Below are 21543 nucleotides of genomic sequence, written 5' to 3' on the forward strand. Positions count from 1 at the left end.
CAAATACCAGATTGAAACTGAAAACGAATCCTATTACATGTTGTTAAATATATCTCCACATAAAAACTTCATTCCCCCTCTTTAGTTAATGTAATTATCTCTTCATGACAAAAAATGTAACATTCCTTTGTAAACACCCTTTTTCATTTTTGTATCTTCCGCACACATAATATCTGTGTAAGTTGCACATCATATTTACCTGTGTTTGCGAGATTCAGTTATCACCTGAACATTATCTAAGAAGCTGATAGTTGCTTCATGACCAAATAAATACAATTTTGCAGAACATTAGTAAGATTCTTTTTTTCCTTTTTAATATAAACCCAAGTGCTAAGGATAAAATTCATAAACATTCTGAATTATTTTGGCATCGTAAAACTGGTAAACACTGCTGCAAGGGTAATCAAAAATTCAGCATCGGTCTTAGACAATGTTCTTACAGATATCGACAAAAGTTGTGTAGTGAATCCCCTATAGCATTTGTTGTAATTTATGTATGAAATATGCACTCAATATTCATCAGAATACTTCTTGAAGCTTTGTCCATTATCAAATATAGGCTGCCTAAATTTACTTGGCAGTTTCAGTTTTTATAAGTGCATTAAATATGGCATGAATGTAGACTCAGGCTATGCTATAATCAACCTGCTGCCACAATCTTTATTTCACACTGATATTTACCAGCTTCACCAACTCTGTAGCCAAATTATAACCATCGGCCCTAAGCTAGACATTGAGTTAATTTACAGATCAGTCTATTACAACAGCCATGACTTTGGGAGGAGGAGGAGGAGGAGGAGGAGGAGGAGGAGGAGCAGGAGGAGGAGCAGGAGAAGTCCACTACCATCACATATCAGCAATGTTGACTGCAACATATATATAAAAGATCTTGGCCTCTCAGACCTTTACTGCCATACAATAAAGCTAATGTTAGGTTTAGAAAACCCCACAAAATTATAAAATAATCTTCTCAAAAACTGCTTTGGAAACTTCTGGCAGTATATAAACAGTTAGAAGTGCGAATTTAACAACTCACTGAGCAGTTAAAGTGATGAGTTGTCAACAAGTATACAAAAAAGAATGAACCCATTTTTTACCATTCAGTGAAATGTTGCTTTCATGTTTCTCCAAGTGTAAAATACATACTTTTTTCAGGGGTACTGAAAACAAAACCTGGGATGAAATGCATGCAGAAAAAAAATCCTGCACATAGTTCAAAGTCATTTTCAGGAAGTCTTTCCAAAAGTGGCCACTTTATTAGTAGTAGCTACGGAAAACAAATGTAAATTGTGGGTAACAGAAACATCACTGCTCTTTATAAAAAAACACTGTGTTAGTACAGTATTCCTAACTAATTATCCCAGTTACAAAAAGAGCCACAGGAAGCTAAATTAATCTTCTCATCCTCTTTGTCTTTTTCCATTGCTTGACAGGGTCAGCACTGTTGTATTGGTTGTGGCACTGTTAATGGTAGATGATGACCAGATGCCCTTCCTGACGCCACCACTGCCCCTGAGGTGGAATTCACGCACCCTCTCTCTCTGCTCTCTAGAGTAAATCCAGCTCACCAGCCCTCCTCTCTCATTTGCGAGGTGGGTTTCAACTGAAGCAGGCTCCTCTTCCTGTATGACGGAAGTGGCATGTTAATACGCTCTAGCTATCCAAATGGGTTAGGAAGGTAATTTAACGACAAAATAATATATAATACAAAGCATAAAAGCAAAGTAGTATGAGAAGTCATAAAAAAAAAGAAACTGGGATAAGCATGCACAAATACCATAACACACAAATCAAAGGTGGGAGCACATTAATAGAAAATCAACAAGAACTAGCAAATTGTTTAAATGACTTTTTTCGAATGTTGCTGAGCAGCTGCATCAAAATTTCCTTAAAACAGGTGTACTGCCCCAATAAATTATGCAGCCAGCACTATGATGTATACCATAACAGAGCGAGAAGTCATGGATAGCATACAAAATCCATTAACAAAAACAATGAACAAGTATTTTAGTTCAGACATTTTTCTAGAGTTGCTAGTTGTGCTACCACTAAAGAAAGATTATGCAGAAAATACTGAAAACAACAGGCCAGTTTTCCTATGATGAAGCACAGCCTCATGCATAAACTGAATAAATATAACCAATCTCAAGAAGCACTGTTTACATTTTGAGGTAGCAGACATAGAGTATCATCCATAACAGAGTTCAGAAAAGTAGTAATTAAAGTTCTCAACAGGGAAGAGCATGTTACATGTATAGATCCAGACCTGTCCATGGCTTTTGACACTGTTGGCTATAAAATACTAAGCAAACTAGAAGCACCAGGCACAAAAGGAACTGTTAATGAGTGGTTCCAATCATACCTGAAAAACAGAGTGTAAACGGTAGAGATGCCCACACTTCAGATTATGTTAAATTTATAGCGAAACAATTATCAAATCCAAAACTTATTTACGTAGGAGTTCTGCAGGGGGTATATTAGGACTAATTCTGTGCTTAAATTACATCCTCTGCATCTACGTGATTACTCTGCTATTCACAATAAAGTGCCTGGCAGAGGGTTCAATGAACCACCTTCATGCTGTCTCTCTACCATTCCACTCTCGAGCGGCACACGGGAAAAATGAGCACTTAAATTTTTCTGTGCGAGCCCTGATTTCTCTTATTTTATCGTGATGCTCATTTCTCCATATGTAGCCGGGTGCCAACAGAATGTTTTCACAATCGGAGGAGAAAACTGGTAATTGAAATTTCATGAGAAGATCCCGTCGCAACGAAAAACGCCTTTGTTTTAATGATTGCCACTCCAATTCATGTATCATGTCTGTTACACTATCTCCCCTACTTCGCGATAATACAAAACGACCTGCCCTTCTTTGTACTTTTTCGATGTCATCCGTCAGTCCCACCTGATGCGGATCCCACACCACACAGCAGTACTCCAGAATAGGGCGGACAAGCGTAGTGTAAGCAGTCTCTTTGGTAGACCTGTTGCACCTTCTAAGTGTTCTGCCAATGAATTACAGTCTTTGGTTTGCTGATTACCCACAATATTATCTATGTGATCGTTCCAATTTAGGTTATTTGTAATTGTAATCCCTAAGTATTTAGTTGAAATTACAGCCCTCAGATTTGTGTGACTTATCGCGTAATCGAAATTTAGGTCATCTCTTTTAGTACTCATGTGAATCACTTTGCACTTTTCTTTATTCAGGGTCTAATGCCACTTTTTGCACCATACAGATATCTTATCTAAATCATTTTGCAAGTCGTTTTTCTCATCTGATGACTTTACAAGATGGTAAATGACAGCATCATCTGCAAACAGTCTAAGACGGTTACTCAGATTGTCTTCTATGTCATTAATATAGATCAGGAACAATAGAGGGCCTGTAACACTTCCTTGGGGAACACCAGATATTACTTCTGTTTTACTCGATGACTTTCCATCTATTACTATGAACTGTGACCTTTCTGATAGGAAATCACGAATCCTGTCAGTCGCACAACTGAGGCGATACTCTGTAGGCACGTATTTTGGTTACAAGACGCTTGTGAGGAACAGTGTCAAAAGCCTTCTGGAAATCTAAAAATATGGAATCAATTTGACATTTCCTGTCGATAGCACTTAATACTTCATGAGTATAAAGAGCTAGTTGTGTTTCACAAAAATGATATTTTCTGAAACCATGCTTACTATATGTCAATAAATCGTTTTCTTCGAGGTACTTCATAATGTTCAAATACAGTATATGTTCTAAAACCCTACTGCAAATCGACGTTAGTGATATAGGCCTGTAATTCAGCGGATTACTCCTACTTCCCTTTTTGGGTATTGGTGTGACTTGAGCAATTTTCCAGTCTTTAGGTACGTATCTTTCTGTGAGTGAGTGGTTGTATATAACTGCTAAATATGGAGCTATTTTATCATCATACTCTGAGAGGAACCTGACAGGTATACAATCTGGACCGGAGGCCTTGCCTTTATTAAGTGATTTAAGCTGCTTTGTTACACCGAGGAAATCTACTTCTATGTTTCTCATCTTGGCAGTTGTTCTTGATTGGAAGTCAGGAATATTTACTTTGTCTTCTTTGTTGAAGGAGTTTAGGAAAACCATGTTTAATAACTCTGCTTTAGTGGCACTGTCATCAGTGATTTCACTGTTGTTATCGCGCAGTGAAGGTATTGATTGTGTCTTGCCACTGGTGTGCTTTATGTATGACCAGAATCTCTTTGGGTTTTCTGCCAGATTTCAAGACAGAATTTCGTTGTGGAAATTATTAAAGGCATCTCGCATTGAAGTACGTGCCATATTTCGAACTTCTGTAAAACTTTGCCAATCTTGGGGATTTTGCGTTCTTTTAAATTTGGCATGCTTTTATTCATTGCTTCTGCAACAACGATCTGACCCATTTTGTGTACCATGGGGGATCAGTACCATCACTTATTAATTTATGTTGTATATATCTCTCAATTGCTGTTGATACTATCTCTTTGAAAACATTCCAAAACTTTTCTACACTTACACGATCAGATCGGAAGGAGTGAAGACTGTCTCTTAAAAAGGCGTTAAGAGCATTTTTATCAGCTTTTTTTAAACAGATATACTTTGCGTTTCTTTTTGATGGTTGTAGGTGTTACGGTATTCAGCCTAGCAACATCTGCCTTGTGGTCGCTAATCCCTGTATTCGTCACAACACTCACTATTTGTCCAGGATTATTTGTTGCTAAAAGGTCAAGTATGCTTTCGCAACCATTATGCTTCGATTGGGCTCATGAACTAATTGTTCAAAATAATATTCTGAGAAAGCATTCAGTACAATTTCGGATGATGTTTTATGCCTGCCGCCAGCTTTAAATGTATAATTTTTCCAGCACATCGAGGGTAGATTGAAGTCACCACTGACTATAATTGTATGAGTGGGGTACTTATTTGAAATAAGACTCAAGTTTCCTTTGAACTGTTCAAAAACTATGTCTTCTGAGTTGGGGGGTCGGTAAAACGATCCAATTAATAGTTTAGTCCGATTGTCAGGTATAACCTCTACCCATACTATTTCACATGAACTATCTACTTCATTTTCGCTACAAGACAAACTACTTCTGACAGCAATAAATACTCCACCACCAACCGTATTTAATCTATCCTTTTTGAACACTGTTAGATGGTTTGAAAACATTTCGGCTGAACTTATTTCTGGCTTTAGCCAGCTCTCTGTACCTACAACTATTTGAGCTTCAGAGCTTTCTATTAGGGCTTGGAGCTCTGGTTCTTTCGCAACACAGCTACGACAATTTACAACTACAGTGCCAATCGTTTCTACAACTACCATACTGTGTTTTACCTGCCCACTTTCTGACAGACGCCCCTTATGTGGTTCCCTGAGACCCTCTAACCTAAAAAACCGCCCAGTCCCTTCCACACAGCCCCTGCTACCCGTGTAGCCGCCTCCTGTGTGTAGTGGACTCCTGAATTATTATGCAGAACCCGAAAACCCACCACCTGATGGTGCAAGTCAAGGAATCTGTAGCCTACACAGTCACAGAACCGCCTGAGCCTCTGATTCAGACCCTCCACTCAGCTCTGCACCAAAGGAGTACAGTCAGTTCTATCGACGATGCTGCACATGGTAAGCTCCGCCTTAATCTCGGAAGCAAGACTGGCAGTCTTTACCATTTCCGCTAGCTGCTCGAAACCAGACAGAATCTGCTCCAATCCAAAGCGACACACGTCATTGGTACCGACATGAGCCACCACCTGCAGTTGGCTGCACCCTGTACTCTTCATAGCATCTGGAAGCACCCTTTCAACATCCAGAATGACTCCCCCTGGAACGCACACAGAGTACACACTGGCTTCCTTCTCCTCCTTGGCAGCCATGTTCCTAAGGGCCCCCATTATGCTCCTAACGTTGGAGCTCCCAACTACCAGCAAACCCACCCTCTGTGAATGCTCAGACCTTGCAGGCCCAGAAGCTTCCTCTGGAATGGGGTGGACAACTGCGTCTGGCTCAGAAACATTGTCAGCCACAGATAACGCCAGAAACCTGTTTGTCAAACAAACCGGGGAGGCCCTACGATTGGCCCCACGGAAAGTTTTTCGCTGCCTGCCAGACTTTGGAATGATCTCCCACTCAACCACGGGTGAGGGGTCAACCTCAGTGCAGGCAGTACCCGGGGAGGTCACAGCAGTGGACCGATCGGAGGACACGTGGGATGTGCTTGACGTCCCTCGCATCCCTGCGTCCGATCCCCCACAGTGACACCCCTTGGCAGGACCCTCAAGCTGTGTGACGAAAGCCACCGCAGCCTGAAGCTGTGAGCGAAGGGTTGCCAGCTCAGCTCGTATCCGTACACAACAATCACAGTTCCTATCCATTACTGCACTAGTCCTGCTTGAAGCTTGTAAAAATATGTAATAAGCAAACGGTGTACTCGCCTTAGTAGTAGCAGGAACTAGTGGTGTGCTCTCGCTGATGGTCTAAACTGACATCAATGACTTTCCAGGCAATATTAGACATGGAGGAAAAATTCTCTTTGCAAAAGACAGCAAAATTATAGTCACTCATAAAACACTAGAACTGCTAGTTGAGAAGGCAAATGAAGCCCACAAACTGTGTACAACTGGATTGTATTTAATAAATACAAATGTTGTATTCACACTTTTACAAGCATTAAAATTATGTATTTAGAAGTCTAAATTTCAATAACAGCCCCCCCCCCCCCCCCCCCAGAAGGTAATAGTACTGGAACCTCTGATTTTACAAATCAAGCACTGGGTAAATCTATAGAGCTTGTAATTTTATAATAAACACTGACAATTGACATGAAATAAACACATGAAGACACTAGCAAAAAGAATGTCATTACCCTGTTGCACCTTCAGGGTCCTGCCATCAGTAAGTAAGTAACTAAATTGGTCAATGCCTTGTTGTGACATACTATTCGTCTCAATTCTTACCTATAAGATACTTCTCTTGTATCAAATGCACAAACTTGGACATAATTTTCAAATGTCAGAAAAGGTCCATAAAAAAATAAAAAAAATTTAGATTGGCTCATTATGAGGAAATATTTCCAAAATTGGATATCCTTACTTCCCAAATTAATTCATCCCTAATCTGTTGTGCACAGCAGGAAAAACGTTACCACGTATGTCACCAACAGTTCTTTATATAATGATGAAACAAGAGATAGTTCGAACATATATTTACCAAGGAAAAACATACGAAAAACTTTAAATGTCACTTTCTACCACAGATTAAAATTATAGAGTAATGTGGCAAAGGATACGAAAGAGGCAACTAAAACAAACATTAGAAAGCCCAGGATGGAATAACAACAATATTATGAAAAAGAGGCTAGTACTCATCATACAGAAAAGATGTCGAGTTGCACACATGCACAACAAAAAGACTGCTATATATTTTAGCTTTTGACCAAAAGGCCATCTTCTGAAGAAGAAAACACACACATATTCACAGGAGAACAACTCACACACATAGCCATTATCCTGGCCACAGGATTCTGTTTGGTCAGCTACTAAACACGACCTAGACAAATATCATTTAATAAGGGACAGTCAAATGGAAACACCGACATGTTGCCAAGCTTCAAGTGTGTGCAGAAGTTTCACTGGAAGCCCTTAAACATCCTCTATTACGTCCCCATGCAATTTCCATACTTTTGGAGCCCTGAAGAAATCCATTCATGGCTGATGATATGCTTTGGGTGAAGGTGCGCACGTCTGCAAACATTTTTGCACGAAGAGACTGGCTGTCTTCATATCAGTGCACACTCCGCTGCAGAGTGAAAATCTCATACTTGACTGGCTGTCTTGTCTCACAGTAGGGTCAATGTTTTCACAGCTATGATGATTACTTCTGAAATAATGAACAATTTACTTACTTTTTTCCATGTGTCTTGTTTTCATTTAACTATTGTTTATAGGTTGATGACATGTTAATTTTCACAAGACAAAGAAACCTAAAAAAACTCAAAGAGCAATTTAAATTAAGAGAGTCAGGAGAAGTGTCAAATTTCTTGGGCATCAGAATCACAAGAGGTTGTAAAAGGGGACTGTTACAGATGGATCTACCTCACTACATAGAACAAATCTTAAATAAATACAACATGAAAAATTGCAATCCAGTGTCAACACATCTAAACAACTATCAAATATTTCCACATGGTTTGAGCCCCAGGACAGGCAAAAAGAAAAAAGCCATGTGAAACATTCCCTACAGAAAATCTATATGGAATGTGATGCATGCGCAGTTGGGAAGCACACCTGACTTCATACACACAATCACAGTTGCAAGTTGCTTCAACAATAATCCAGGCATGCCTCACTGGCAGCCAGTTACAAAAGGGACTAAGGACTTCAGGTTGCAATTGTACAGGAAAGAGAACCAAAACATGACATAATATAGTAATGCTGACTGAACAGGAAAAACAGAGGACAGGAAGTCAGTCACTGGTTTTCTGTTTAAATCTCAAGAGGCTGTAATTGCCTGGAGCAGCAAGAATTGACCCACAGTAGCTTTATCATCTACTGAAGCTGAATACATGGCCTTGCCCTCAACCTGACAAGAGACACTCTGGCTAAAGAGATTAAAATGGGAAGTATCTCCATTCCCCGATATTGAGATAATGGAGGTGCGGTTGAGTTAAGCAAAATAAGTGGCCACAGTGGAAGAACAAAAAATATTGCTATCAGACTCGTTTTAATGGAGAAAAGACAGACTCAGCTCAAGTTACAGTGAAACAAATCTAGATGGATCAGACACTCGCTGATATGTTAACTGGCGCTACGGACTGATACCACGAAGTTTCTTTTAATTAGGCACTGATTCTAGAGTTATAAATGAAAATCTATATCTGTATGGATACATATGTTCCTTGGCATTCATTTCCATGTTTGTTCTTTATTCTCGTTCATATTTGTGTGTTTTGAAAATTATGTGCATGCACTAGTAAAATAAAATGTTTCTTGTGATTACTTAAAACTGTGACCACTTTACTTCACTGTTTAAGGCAAAAGCAACTACAAAGAAACAAAAATGTAATGATCCTCATGACATTACAGATACTACTCCAATTAATGAAGATGAATTTTGGAGATAAATCGCACATCTTTGTTCTGTGCTGAATAGCACAATACAGTAACAAAGAAAGTTGGCCTCTCAGTACTTATTCTAAACAGTCTAGATGGCTTTATGTGATATTTTTAATTCATTTGTACATAAGTAGGGCTAAACTTAAGAGCATGTCTAGATGAAGGGCAGTTGGCAATATTCTTGGTTCAAGAATCATGAAAGAAGGTTGTGTACATGGAAGAACCCTGGAGATACTAGAAGGTTTCAGATAGATTATATAATGGTAAGACAGAGATTCAGGAACCAGATTTTAAATTGTAAGACAATTCCAGGGGCAGATGTGGACTCTGACCACAATCTATTGGTTATGTACTGTAGATTAAAACTGAAAAAACTGCAAAAAGGTGGGAATTTAAGGAGATGGGAACGAGTAGACTGAAAGAACCATTGGTTGTACAGAGTTTCAGGGAGAGCATAAGGGAACAATTGACAGGAATGGGGGAAAGAAATACAGTAGAAGAAGAATGGGTAGCTCTGAGGGATGAAGTAGTGAAGGCAGTAGAAGATCAAGTAGGTAAAAAGACAAGGGCTAGTAGAAATCCTTGGGTAACAGAAGAAATATTGAATTTAATTGATGAAAGGAGAAAATATAAAAACACATTAAATGAAGCAGGCAAAAAGGAATACAAACGTCTCAAAAATGAGATCGACACGAAGTGCAAAATGGCTAAGCAGGAATGGCTAGAGGACAAATGTAAGGATGTAGAGGCTTATCTCACTAGGGGTAAGATAGATACTGCCTACAGGAAAATTAAATGGACCTTTGGAGAAAAGAGAACCACTTGCATGAATATCAAGAGCTCAGTTGGAAGCCCAGTTCTAAGCAAAGAAGGGAAAGCAGAAAGGTGGAAGGAGTATATAGAGGGTATATACAGGGGCGATGTTCTTGAGGACAATATTATGGAAATGGAAGAGGAGGTAGATGAAGATGAAATGGGAGATATGATACTGCATGAATAGTTTGACAGAGCACTGAAAGACCTAAGTCAAAACAAGGCCCCGGGAGTAGACAACATTCCATTAGAACTACTGACAGCCTTGGGAGAGCCAGTCCTGACAAAACTCTACCATCTGGTGAGCAAGATGTATGAGACAGGCGAAATTCCCTCAGACTTCAAGAATAATATAATAATCCCAATCCCAAAGAAAGCAGGTGTTGACAGATGTGAAAATTACCGAACTATCAGCTTAATAAGTCACAGCTGCAAAATACAAACGCGAATTCTTTACAGACGAATGGAAAAACTGGTTGAAGCCGACCTCGGGGAAGATCAGTTTGGATTCCTTAGAAATGTTGGAACACGTGAAGCAATACTGACCCTACATCTTATCATAGAAAATAGATAAAGGAAAGGCAAATCTATGTTTCTAGCATTTGTAGACTTAGAGAAAGCTTTTGACAATGTTGACTGGAATACTCTCTTTCAAATTCTGAAGGTGGCAGGGGTAAAATACAGGGAGCAAAAGGCTATTAACAATTTGTACAGGAACCAGATGGCAGTTATAAGAGTCGAGGGGCATGAAAGGGAAACAGTGGTTGTGAAGGGAGTGAGACAGGGTTGTAGCCTCTCCCCAATGTTACTCAATCTGTATATTGAGCAAGCAGTAAAAGAAACAAAAGAAAAATTCAGAGTAGGAATTAAAATCTATGGAGAAGAAATAAAAACTTTTGAGGTTCGCCAATGACATTGTAATTCTGTCAGAGACAGCAAAGTACCTGGAAGAGCAACTGAACGGAATGGACAGTGTCTTGAAAGGAGGATATACGATGAACATCAATAAAAGCAAAATGAGGATAACAGAATGTAGTCGTATTAAATCAGGTGATGCTGCAGGAATTAGATTAGGAAATGAGGCACTTAAAGTAGTAAAGGAGTTTTGCTATTTGGGGAGCAAAATAACTGATGATGGTCGAAGTAGAGAGGATATAAAATGTAGACTGGCAATGGGAAGGGAAGTGTTTCTGTAGAAGAGAAATTTGTTAACATCAAGTATAGATTTAAGTGTCAAGAAGTCGTTTCTGAAAGTATTTGTATGGAGTGTAGCCATGTATGGAAGTGAAATGTGGATGATAAATAGTTTGGACAAGAAGAGAATAGAAGCTTTTGAAATGTGGTGCTACAGAAGAATGCTGAAGATTGGATGGGTAGATCACATAACTAACGAGGAGGTATTGAACAGAATTGGAGAGAAGAGAAATTTGTGGCACAACTTGATTAGAAGAAGGGATAGGTTGGTAGGGCATATTTTGGGGCATCAAGGCATTACCAATTTAGTATTGGAGGGCAGCATGGAAGGTAAAAATCGTAAAGGGAGACCAAGAGATGTATGCACTAAAGAGATTCAGAAGGATGTAGGTTGCAGTAGGTACTGGGAGATGAAGAAGCTTGCACAGGATAGAGTAGCATGGAGAGCTGCATCAAACCAGTCTCTGGACTGACGACCACAACAACAACAACAAAATTATGCTAAGCAGGCTTACACCATACACAGACGAAATTGTGGGGGATTACCAATCTGGCTTTCAGAGGAACAGATCAACTATAGACCAAATATTCACCCTGTGTCAAATTTTGGAAAAGAAATGGGAATACAATAAACCAGTTCATAGCATTTTCATAGATTTTACAAAAGTATACGATTCAGTATTTGAATCAAAATTGTACAGAATTCTTCTGGAACTTGGTATACCAAAGAAGTATGTTAGACTTATAGAAGCGAGTTTGAAAAACACAAAAGGTAGAGTACGCATGGGGAAATTGGAGTCAGAAGAATTTGTAATAAAGAACTGACTTAAGCATGGAGATGCCCTGTCCCCGCCACTTTTTAATTTAGTCCTAGAATATATTGTACAAATGGCAGCAGATAATTCAGAGGGTGTGGAGTTAAATGGAAATATTAAGGTATTAGGGTATGCAGATGATCTATACATCATTAGCGATAGGAAAGAATCTGTAACAGCAGATGCAAATGCATTAATCAAGGCTAGTGAAGATGTGGGTCTAAGGATAAGTGAAGACAAAACTAAATACCTGGTTACTACTAGAATGCCAATAGCAGTAGATCAGGAAATGTTAAGAGTTGGAGACATGCAGTTTGAAAAAGAGAACACACTTAAGTATCTAGGCGTGGACATCACTTCGAGAAATGAGATTGAATCCGAACTGAAGAAGAGATTACGGGTGGGAAATGCGTGCAACTTCTCACTGAATACATTACTTGCATCACGGATATGGTCTAGGAATTTAAAGATTAGAATACTCAAAACTATTATTCTACCAGTTATGCTGTATGGGTGAGAGGCTTGGTCTCTCACTGTGCAAAATGAAAAGCCGTTTCGAGTATATGAAAACAAAATTTTGAGGAAAATTTCCGGAGCAAAAAGGGATCACATTAGCGGAGAGATGTGAAAACTGCACAACGAAGAGGTTCACGAACTCTATTCAAGCCCTGACATAATCAGTATTATTAAATCACATAGGCTGCGATGGGCGGGTCACATAGCTCAAATGGATGAGGGCAGGGCAGTGCGCAGAGTACTGGTAGGGCACTTAGAGGGAAAACATCCTGTGGGAAGACCGAGGCGTAGAGGGGACAATGTAAAGGCTGATTTGAGAAGCCTAGGTATTGAAGGTGAATGGAAGGAAATAGCCCAAGACAGGGTCAGATGGTGAAAATACGTTGCTGTGGTAATGGACTCTCGAGTCCTGTATGACCAGTGAGTGAGTGAGTTTTATTACCTGCTTTACAATTTGACAACCCAGATGATGACTGGGAGGGGGAAAAAAATGAAATATGACAGTTAATAGCAATTTCACAAAGCTTTCTAGTTTTCATTGAAAATAGTTAGTAGTGCATTGATTAAATACTTGTACCTTTCTGTGGAAGGTGTGGGTTTAGATTGTATATAATGAGCTAACTGGCAACAGATGGCTTGAAAATTCAGTGCTTGACTGATACATGTACAAATTACCTACATAAAGTGTAAATTTATCTTGGAAAAGGTATTGATGGTTGCAGCCTTCCAGCCTATGAGAAAGGTTATGGTACTGCCACACAAGCTCTTCTTCGGTAACCTGTTGAAAATGTGGAGAAATGTCACATGTGACAAGAGGTACTTATCAGTAGAACTGATCAATGAAGTTTTTTTCCTTTTTTTTAAAAAAAAAAAAGAAAAAAAAGAAAAAGAAGGCCTCACATACATCAGTACACTGAAAGGAAACAATAATTTCTATTCAATAAAAATTGAATAGTGAAGACAACTGTTTACACTTTTACTGAAAACATTACACTTCTTTCCTTTTTGCTTAAAATGTCTAAAGGTGCTATACTTGTCTCATCTGTGGAACATTCAGCAAGTAATGATCCTGGATGAGAAAACCCCAAGATGAACATGTTTTGTAACACAACAAAAGATGGCATGGAATGTCTTGACCAAAACTGTGCAATTTATTTATGAAGTCACCAAACTAGACGATGGCCTTTGGCCATTTTCTAAACATTAGTGGATGTTGCTTGTGCTGTGAATTTTTATGTTATATCGAGCTTATCCTAAAGCAGAAGTACTGACAAGACTGATCTTAACGAAGACTCTAGTAATGGACCTTGCTTAGCCTCTTATGTGCCATGAGAGTTGAGTGACAGCATCAGAAGAATGCTACACATGCACAAGATGAGCCCCAAACACAGAAAGAATTGTTTTAAAATGAAAAGCCCTCTTTGTTTGCTGAGGAAAAATATTCATGTAAACAATGTGGTGTTCTGATTTGTTTGAGGAAGGTCTACATGGAGCACACGCAGTAAGAATATATAATCATTGCCTACTTCATCTTTTAAAATGTGGCATAGTTTCTCCCTTCATAGTAACAATGAGTGGCACTCTTAAAGCTGCTTTCATATACAATTATTGGTCATTAAATGAAATGTGTTTTTCCGCAAAGTTATGTTGTGAATATGTAATTTTACATCTATGATGATAATCTGCGAGTGTGTAGAGTGTTATTTTAATTATACATAAAATAAAAATATATTGTAAAAATCGCTGTTTTAAATGCTGTGTTAAAGTTACGTATTGGGCCCATCTGAAATCTTGGTTATGGTGACAGACTAATCTGTATTGTACACAGTCAGGGGTCTAGGTTAGGTTGGAAGGTCACAATTTGGTTGGGAGTTGGTGATGCTAACTAATGTGAAAACAGAAAATCTGGTAGTGGTAACGAATTGACGGGTAGAGAAGCCAAATGTCTACGAGTTTCCATATAGTCTACTTTCAAGAGGTGTAATGAGCAGGAATGCATGAAAGTTTACATTCGCCAAAACAATGGTTTTATACATGGAAAAAAATGTGATGGGAAGTCTGAGAGAACCCTCTATAATAACTGCAGTCCTGCCTACGTCCACAGTATAACCGGGTCAATTTCTTTTAATTGGTCCGGACCTAGTCTTCAGTCTTACCCTTAAGTAGTTGAAGTGATGCGATTGCTTATGCTGACAGTAAATATATATATATTTATATATCTTTAAAGGATACCTTCAATCTGTGCGAACATATATCCTGGAGTTTGCTCATCACTGTCCGATGTTGCTCTCGTCAAAAGAGGCAGCTGTAAATAAAATATAAAACATTTGAAGAATATCTTACATGTAGATTTGGTACACAATTCTGTTGCGAGGTAAAACTGAACTCTCACATTAACAGAAAATGACATTTTCTCCACAATTTCTGAAGTCATTGTAAACGCAATTAGTTCGAACTGTTTATCCCTACGTATCTCGTGGTTGGAAATCCCAATACTATGCAAATTTGTTCTCTCTTGCAGAGTGGCAATTCGATGGCTGTGTTCAAGATGCCCTAATGTCACAACAATAATTGCATGTGTCTGACGCTCTGTTTTTCGCCTTGTAGCATTTAAGTTGATGGCATTCACCACCCAAAAGCTAATTCTTTGTTTACATTCTCATGCATCAGCGAAAACTGAGTGAAGCGAAACATTTCTTACTTCAGTTCTTTGTTTGTCACCCAGTGCTGCTCTCTGGATTGCGTTGTGATTGACGAAAGTGAGAAACGCATAAGAAGATGGAGATAGGAGTAATGTGCTGTGATGTGAGGGTGAAATAGGGAGAAAGAGACAAGATGCAGTCTTATTTTTGCGCCATGGACAACGAATTATAAGTGAAGTGTGTTTTGTAGTGCAAACGGAAATAACAGTAGCAGATTTAGTAAGCGGACGCTGAAAGATATATTTATTATGCGCGAGAAAAACAAGGGATTGTGTTATGGCAGTGGAGCCAAGACCAGCTACTCAACAAAAGCAGTATGATTATTTGTTAAAATTTTTATTAGTAGGTGACAGTGACGTAGGTAAACAAGAAATACTGAGTGGTCTAGAGGATGGATCCTCGGAATCGCCGTTCTGTAGTGGAAGTGGTAATACTTTGTAACTTCATTACGACTAATAACTTAAATAACGCGAAGACATCGCTGAATGTCTGTTAATAAATATGTATAACTTTCAGCATATAAGACCACCACTATACTCCTTGATGGAAAAAGAGTTAAACTACAGCTGTGGGACACTTCAGGACAGGGCCGATTTTGTACTATCATCAGGTCGTATTCCAGAGGTGCCCAGGGTATACTCCTAGTCTATGACATCACGAACAAGTGGTCATTTGATGGAATTGACAGATGGTTGAAGGAAGTAGAGGAGGTAAGTTATCATATAGCTTTAAGATAGTTTCATGCATCCAGCCCTTTTTGTTGTGAAAATGAGTTACACAGCGGTTTTAAAATTTTACCACCTTTAATTGAGAAATCGAAATAAAATCATATTGACAACCCCATTGACAAATCTTCGAGCTGTAATAAGGAATGCATTTTGCTATGTTTATACTTACAGTTAAATTGAACAACTCGTGCATCCTGTGCCTTTACTTGCCACTTGCGTAAGTGGTTGTTGAAAGCTAACGAATTCCACACGTGTGATAGGTGTACAAGACTTTCATAGTGTTGCTGTATACCTAGTTACCAAGTGACATATCAAATTAGAATAGCACTAGATTCCACAGTATGGACGCTGCCTGCCATGTCATGCTGGTATGTTGCCAAAATATCCAGAGATTTCTGCAGTTTCTGGCATATTTTGCAAATACTCGTGTTTGAAGAGAAATGGTTAATATTCATGGATATGACAAAAACAGTCATTTAAAGCAAGAAAGTCTAGTAAGCATGGGATCTAAAATGCATCCCTTAAGAACTATGAGCACTTCATCAACTGATGTGTTTCCCAGTAGTGAAGAAGTAGTGCTCATAGCTCTTAAGGTATACATTTAGAGCCCATCTTTTTTGCTTTGAATGATCGATCTGTCTTATCCCTTAATAGGTACCATTCCTCCTGAGACACGCTGTTAGTCGTAAGTTGTACGTCAGCTATGAAAAATGCAAGGAGGGAGGTGTTTACACTATGTATGTAATTCTTCCTCCCAATTCCTGCCTGAGCAACTTTGGAAACAGTAATTAAGCATTGTTTGATGGACATATAACCCATAAAATGTATTATGTGAGTCACTTCTGGAAGTTTTCTTCTTCTTCTTCTTGCTAGTCTTCTTCTCATTCTTCTTCTTTTGTTTGTACATAAGGTGTAGCCAGACTAATTGAAATAAAATGCTCTGGTAGACAGTCACACTGCAGTTTTATCCACACATGCAGATTTGACTCAGTTACAAATCATGTAAGTGGTTACACTGAGAACAGGAAGGACACACAATCAAACAACATGGTGGATAATAACTTACTTCCTAATTCTATATGTTTTAGCATTTTACCATGATGTCCTAGTCATAACCACTCATAGTTTGGATGAAGAATTTGTAATTGATTCAAAACTAGTTGACAGTAAAACTAAAATATAATTGGCAACTGGAGTATTTGTTTGCAATAAATGTCCAATCAATAGTTACAGAAGAGCTCTGGTGGTGTGGGGAGTAGCAGCTTGGTTACTTTCTCATAACAACCATAAGTGAAATGTATAATTGGAAGCTCAACATGTTATTTTGGAAATACTTTACATAAAATATTCCCAGGGCTGCTGCTTGAGTACTAGTAACACTGGCAGTGTTTCACAATTGCTAAATATGTATGGAAGTACTGTCATCACCTCTGCCACTGCCTCTCTATTTCCTCCTGCCTCCGTCTCACTACATCTCTTTCCACCTCTAACCCTTCTCCTCCTGCTTCTTCTTCTTCTTCTTCTTCTTCTTCTTCGTAATCCTATTCATGGGAGATTAATATATACTATTAATTGTTACAAAAAGTGAAAACTGAAACACTCCATCTGTTGTTCATGACCAATTTCCTATATGCTCTGCTCATACCAAGATTAGGGTCAACGGAAGCGTCCGATTCCACCTGTCTGCTTTGACCCATGGCGTAAAGGTGTTATGGTGTGTGAAGTCATTAAGGCGTGGAGTTAATGAGTTTGTTGTGTTTGTAGTTTCGTTTTTCTTGGTTGTAGGTGTTGGTTTTTTTAGTATCAATAGGTCAAGGGAGATGACCAATTCTAATTTTCATGGTTTTATGTGTAGGTATTGGTGTTTCAGTATCATCAGCTGTTGTGAAGGGAAATGTCTGATTCCAATTTCGGTAGTTTTTGTTTTAGGTGTTGGTGTTTTGATATTGTCAGCTGCGGTTGACCTACATAGGTCAAGGGGAGTGTCGGAGTCCAGTAGATTTTGTAATTATTTATTTTGTTCATCATTTTGTGTGTTTTGGGATTGTGGTGGTTTATTTATTTATTTAGCTTGTCCCATCCCTAAAACCCACAGTTTCCCGCTGTTGTACCATTAGTTTGATTGTATTTTAGGAGGGAGATGTTATTGTCGTATTTATACTGATTTTCGTGTTTGTTGCTGTGTGTATGTAGTGACATCATTAGCGCCATATTGGAGATGCTTAGAATAGCCATTTCCGCCATATTGATGACGTTATGGGTGAAAGCAGACGGATGGAATTGGACACTTTCGTAATCCTCAAGATTACATGCCACTTAGCTGAGCTCTGTATGTATCTATCATTGGATATAGGGTCAATCCATATGAAGTGGTCGAGCGATGGTTGCTTGACCATTTTTAAATATTTTAATTTTTTTTATATGTGATTGTCCTATATTTGAGAAGTTCAAAACAATTTTTTTTTTAAATAATTTATCTTGCACATTTACTGGATGGCGGCCATTTTTATTTGTAGGCGCATGACGATTTTTCAGTTGAGACGTTAGCAAAATATGAATATCTCTGCACTGGGTTAACTTTCAACATTGCAATTGACATGATTGTTTTTAGAAAAGTGTCCTCCACAACGTTGTCTACTACACAAAATACCCTAAATTCAAAAATAACCAGTCAAAATGACCTCCAAAATTTGGTATCCAAATTTTCAAAAATCCACTTTTTAGGCCCAAAAATAACAAACCAGGAGTGATTTATGAGTGTGTATTTCTTTCCTATATTTAAATATCATACACTACTAGTCTCATATAGAGGAAGAACACTTACAAATGCTTCCTTAATTTTTCATGAATTTTTGAAATTTGAAAATTTTCATTTTTTGTAAAGTTTGGGGTTAGTTTTATCACAGGTGGAACTGAATATAAAAATATGATTTTTGCGCAGTTTGTACACCCATATGATGGCAACGTACTGTAAAAATTTCAACATTGATATCTTACTCTGAACTAAGGTATGAAAATGAGGAAATAATTCACATTACTCTACAACTGATCTTATGGCTGTTGCCTATTTAAATGGTTTATTGTTTCATTGTAATAAAATTTAATTGTGACATATATTTAGTTAACACTATCACTCAATATTCATTTAGTTTATCTATTTTTAATAATGCAATATTAAACAATAGGTGCTTTCCCTTTTGTTCTGTGGGAATAAAAATGCTCATTTACGTTTTGGTTTATTGTCAGTAAAGAAGTACATTATTGCTGGGTGTGGCATTGTTGTAGTCACATTGTTGTAGTCAGTCTGTTCTGAAACCTCTGTTAGAGTTGGATGTACATACATCATCGAGAGTGTAGAATGTGTTATGTGCTTCGTTCTGTGTGTAATTTGTAATTAATTTTGAGAGATTAACTGGAATGCAATAACATGGATGAACAGTGCTCTGTTGGACAAATAGCAAGTGAAGTGTGTCACAAAACAGTTTACAGTTTAGTTTAAAAAAACTTGAAAAATGTCAATGGCTTTGATGAAGTTAGACAAACTTTGTTTAAATTTTGAGTATGTTCTTCTGTAACATCAATGTGTGTGTATCATGAGAGGAAATATATTCCGAAGTACAACCACATTTTTGGAAGAAAGTGCTGTGAGCCACTTAAAAGTTCGTAAAAAGTCTATTAGTAAAGGTTCGAGGGAAATGAAACTTGAACATTTGTCCTTGTTATGTGAGAGTGAAACAGCTTCCCAAGTGAAACATAATGTGACTCCTGGAAATTCCCTGTGCCCAAATTGTTGCACAAAAATATTTGTTGTGAATCCAGAATCGTGTAACCTTGTTAATGACATTCATATTCATAATGAGGAAGCTGTTGGCATTTTGTAGTTTGCTCCCTGACTCATGGTCAAGGGGGGGGGGGGGGGAGAATGCAAAATTGGAAGGCCAAAATTTTGTGATCTCTGCCCTGAGTGGTGTATTCTGGCTGGATCCTCAGGGACACACTCCGTATGTGTTTGTTTATATCATCAAAATGTCAAACTGATGATGCAGGTGATCTTAATTACAAAGAGTTACTAGATGTAATTGTCTGTGACACGAACGGTTATGACTGCTTCATGAGTTTGTGTAATAAATGCCCTGGTAAGGAAACCATTATTGAATTGTTTCACAAATATGATGAGGAAATGCCAAACAGTATTACCTTCAAACAGTGGGTCACAACTGACAGGACAGAAATGATAACAGTGGTTAAATCTCAGGAAGAGTACTTCGAATCGTTAATTGATAACTTACAAAAACTCAAGTCACCACTATGTTTCTAAAATCCAAACTTCAGTTTTTGAAGGACAAAAAGGCACAACTGCATGAAACAGAATGCATAGTGCTAGCTGATTTTGCAGAAAATTTTACATTTGTGATTCAGGACCAAGCGAGGTGGCGCAGTGGTTAGCACACTGGACTCGCATTCGGGAGGGCGACGGTTCAATCCCGCGTCCGGCCATCCTGATTTAGGTTTTTCGTGATTTCCCTAAATCGCTTCAGTTAAATGCCCGGATGGTTCCTTTGAAAGGGCACGGCCGACTTCCTTCCTCATCCTTCCCTAATCCGATGAGACCGATGACCTCGCTGTTTGGTCTCTTCCTCCAAATCAACTCAACTTAACTCAATGTGATTCAGGATGCAATACAAGGACACCACTGGGTCAATGACCAGGCAAAAGTGCATCCATTTATTCTCTACTTTAAAAATGGGAAAGATGTAATTTGTAGTTCTTCAATTTGCGTTCTAAGTGACTACTTGCAGCACAACACTTTGGCTGTACACGTGTTTCAAAAGTATGTAATAAATTACAGTTTACTTTCTTTTCAGACAGTCTATGCATTACTAGACATGGTCCTACTGGGGAAGTGCCAAAACATAGCTGCAGCTACTGAGTGAAAGATCAATACTGATTTACTGTCACCAGAGTAAATTTGTGTCCTAGCAGATGATGTGGGAACAGTGCCCAGGAGTACACTACCAATGAAACATTCAAGTCTCACATTGTAAACTGCTGTTTTCTGTCTCTCAGTGTCTGCGTCCTGTTCTGTTATAGAAATTTCCATTAGCTGTGGCCATTTTTCCACATTGATTTGTTCATTACAGATGTATTCATCACTAGAGCACCTGTTTACTTTCTCACTCCCACCCATCCATTGCCACATTATATTTAAACTGCTCTGCAAAACTTAGACATTTGTGTTAACTGCCAGGTGGAAATAAATTAAATTGCAAGAGCATGTTGCTGGAGCTCTCCCAGTCATGCACAGGAAGTGCACATGGCATGAGGTCAGCATGACTAGCACCAAATGAGGCTGGCTCCACAACACAAGGTAGTTGGAGAAACGGAAAAAACAGTATGTGTCAATCAGTGAGCCGTTACACACGGTGATGATGTTCTTCATTACAACATGGCCAGGAGATAACATCTGGATGACTTAACACGGGGGAGAATCATCAGGAAACAGAGGATGTATGAGCATGGCAAGTTTGATGGTATTGCTCATAGCATTGTTTCACGTACATGGTTAGCATCTTGAACCACAGGCACTGCTGCCCAAAGGAGACGAGGTAATGGACCATGGTCAATTACAGTAACAGATGACTGCTAATTTATGCAGT

General features: G+C 38.6%; 2 protein-coding genes and 1 long non-coding RNA gene across 6 annotated transcripts in view; 1 reads left to right on the forward strand and 2 right to left on the reverse strand.

Moving 5' to 3' along the window:
- The window catches only part of LOC126236717 (AP-4 complex accessory subunit Tepsin-like), a 131726-nt gene extending 116535 nt beyond the window's left edge, over positions 1 to 15191 (reverse strand). For 2 of the 4 annotated variants that reach the window (XM_049946240.1, XM_049946238.1), the window contains exons 1-2: positions 14849 to 15191; positions 14689 to 14761 (exon numbers count right to left, since the gene is read on the reverse strand). In XM_049946240.1, the coding sequence (XP_049802197.1) occupies positions 14689 to 14761; positions 14849 to 14890 (115 nt within the window). In that variant the 5' untranslated portion in view covers positions 14891 to 15191. Of the gene's footprint in view, positions 1 to 14688; positions 14762 to 14848 lie in introns of those variants that run through there. The other 2 variants (XM_049946241.1, XM_049946239.1) reach the window with 2 other exon arrangements.
- On the reverse strand, positions 1220 to 14650 carry LOC126236720 (uncharacterized). The gene is made up of 2 exons (XR_007544974.1): positions 14613 to 14650; positions 1220 to 1622 (listed from the first exon to the last, which is right to left on the reverse strand). It is a non-coding gene; the product is annotated as an uncharacterized LOC126236720 (long non-coding RNA).
- The window catches only part of LOC126236719 (ras-related protein Rab-40C), a 42790-nt gene continuing 36435 nt past the window's right edge, over positions 15189 to 21543 (forward strand). The window contains exons 1-2 of the mRNA XM_049946242.1: positions 15189 to 15585; positions 15675 to 15868. Of these exons, the coding sequence (XP_049802199.1) occupies positions 15435 to 15585; positions 15675 to 15868 (345 nt within the window). The 5' untranslated portion in view covers positions 15189 to 15434. The remainder of the gene's footprint in view (positions 15586 to 15674; positions 15869 to 21543) is intronic.

This window comes from Schistocerca nitens, chromosome 2 (genome assembly GCF_023898315.1).
Source record: "Schistocerca nitens isolate TAMUIC-IGC-003100 chromosome 2, iqSchNite1.1, whole genome shotgun sequence".
Taxonomy (NCBI): domain Eukaryota; kingdom Metazoa; phylum Arthropoda; class Insecta; order Orthoptera; family Acrididae; genus Schistocerca; species Schistocerca nitens.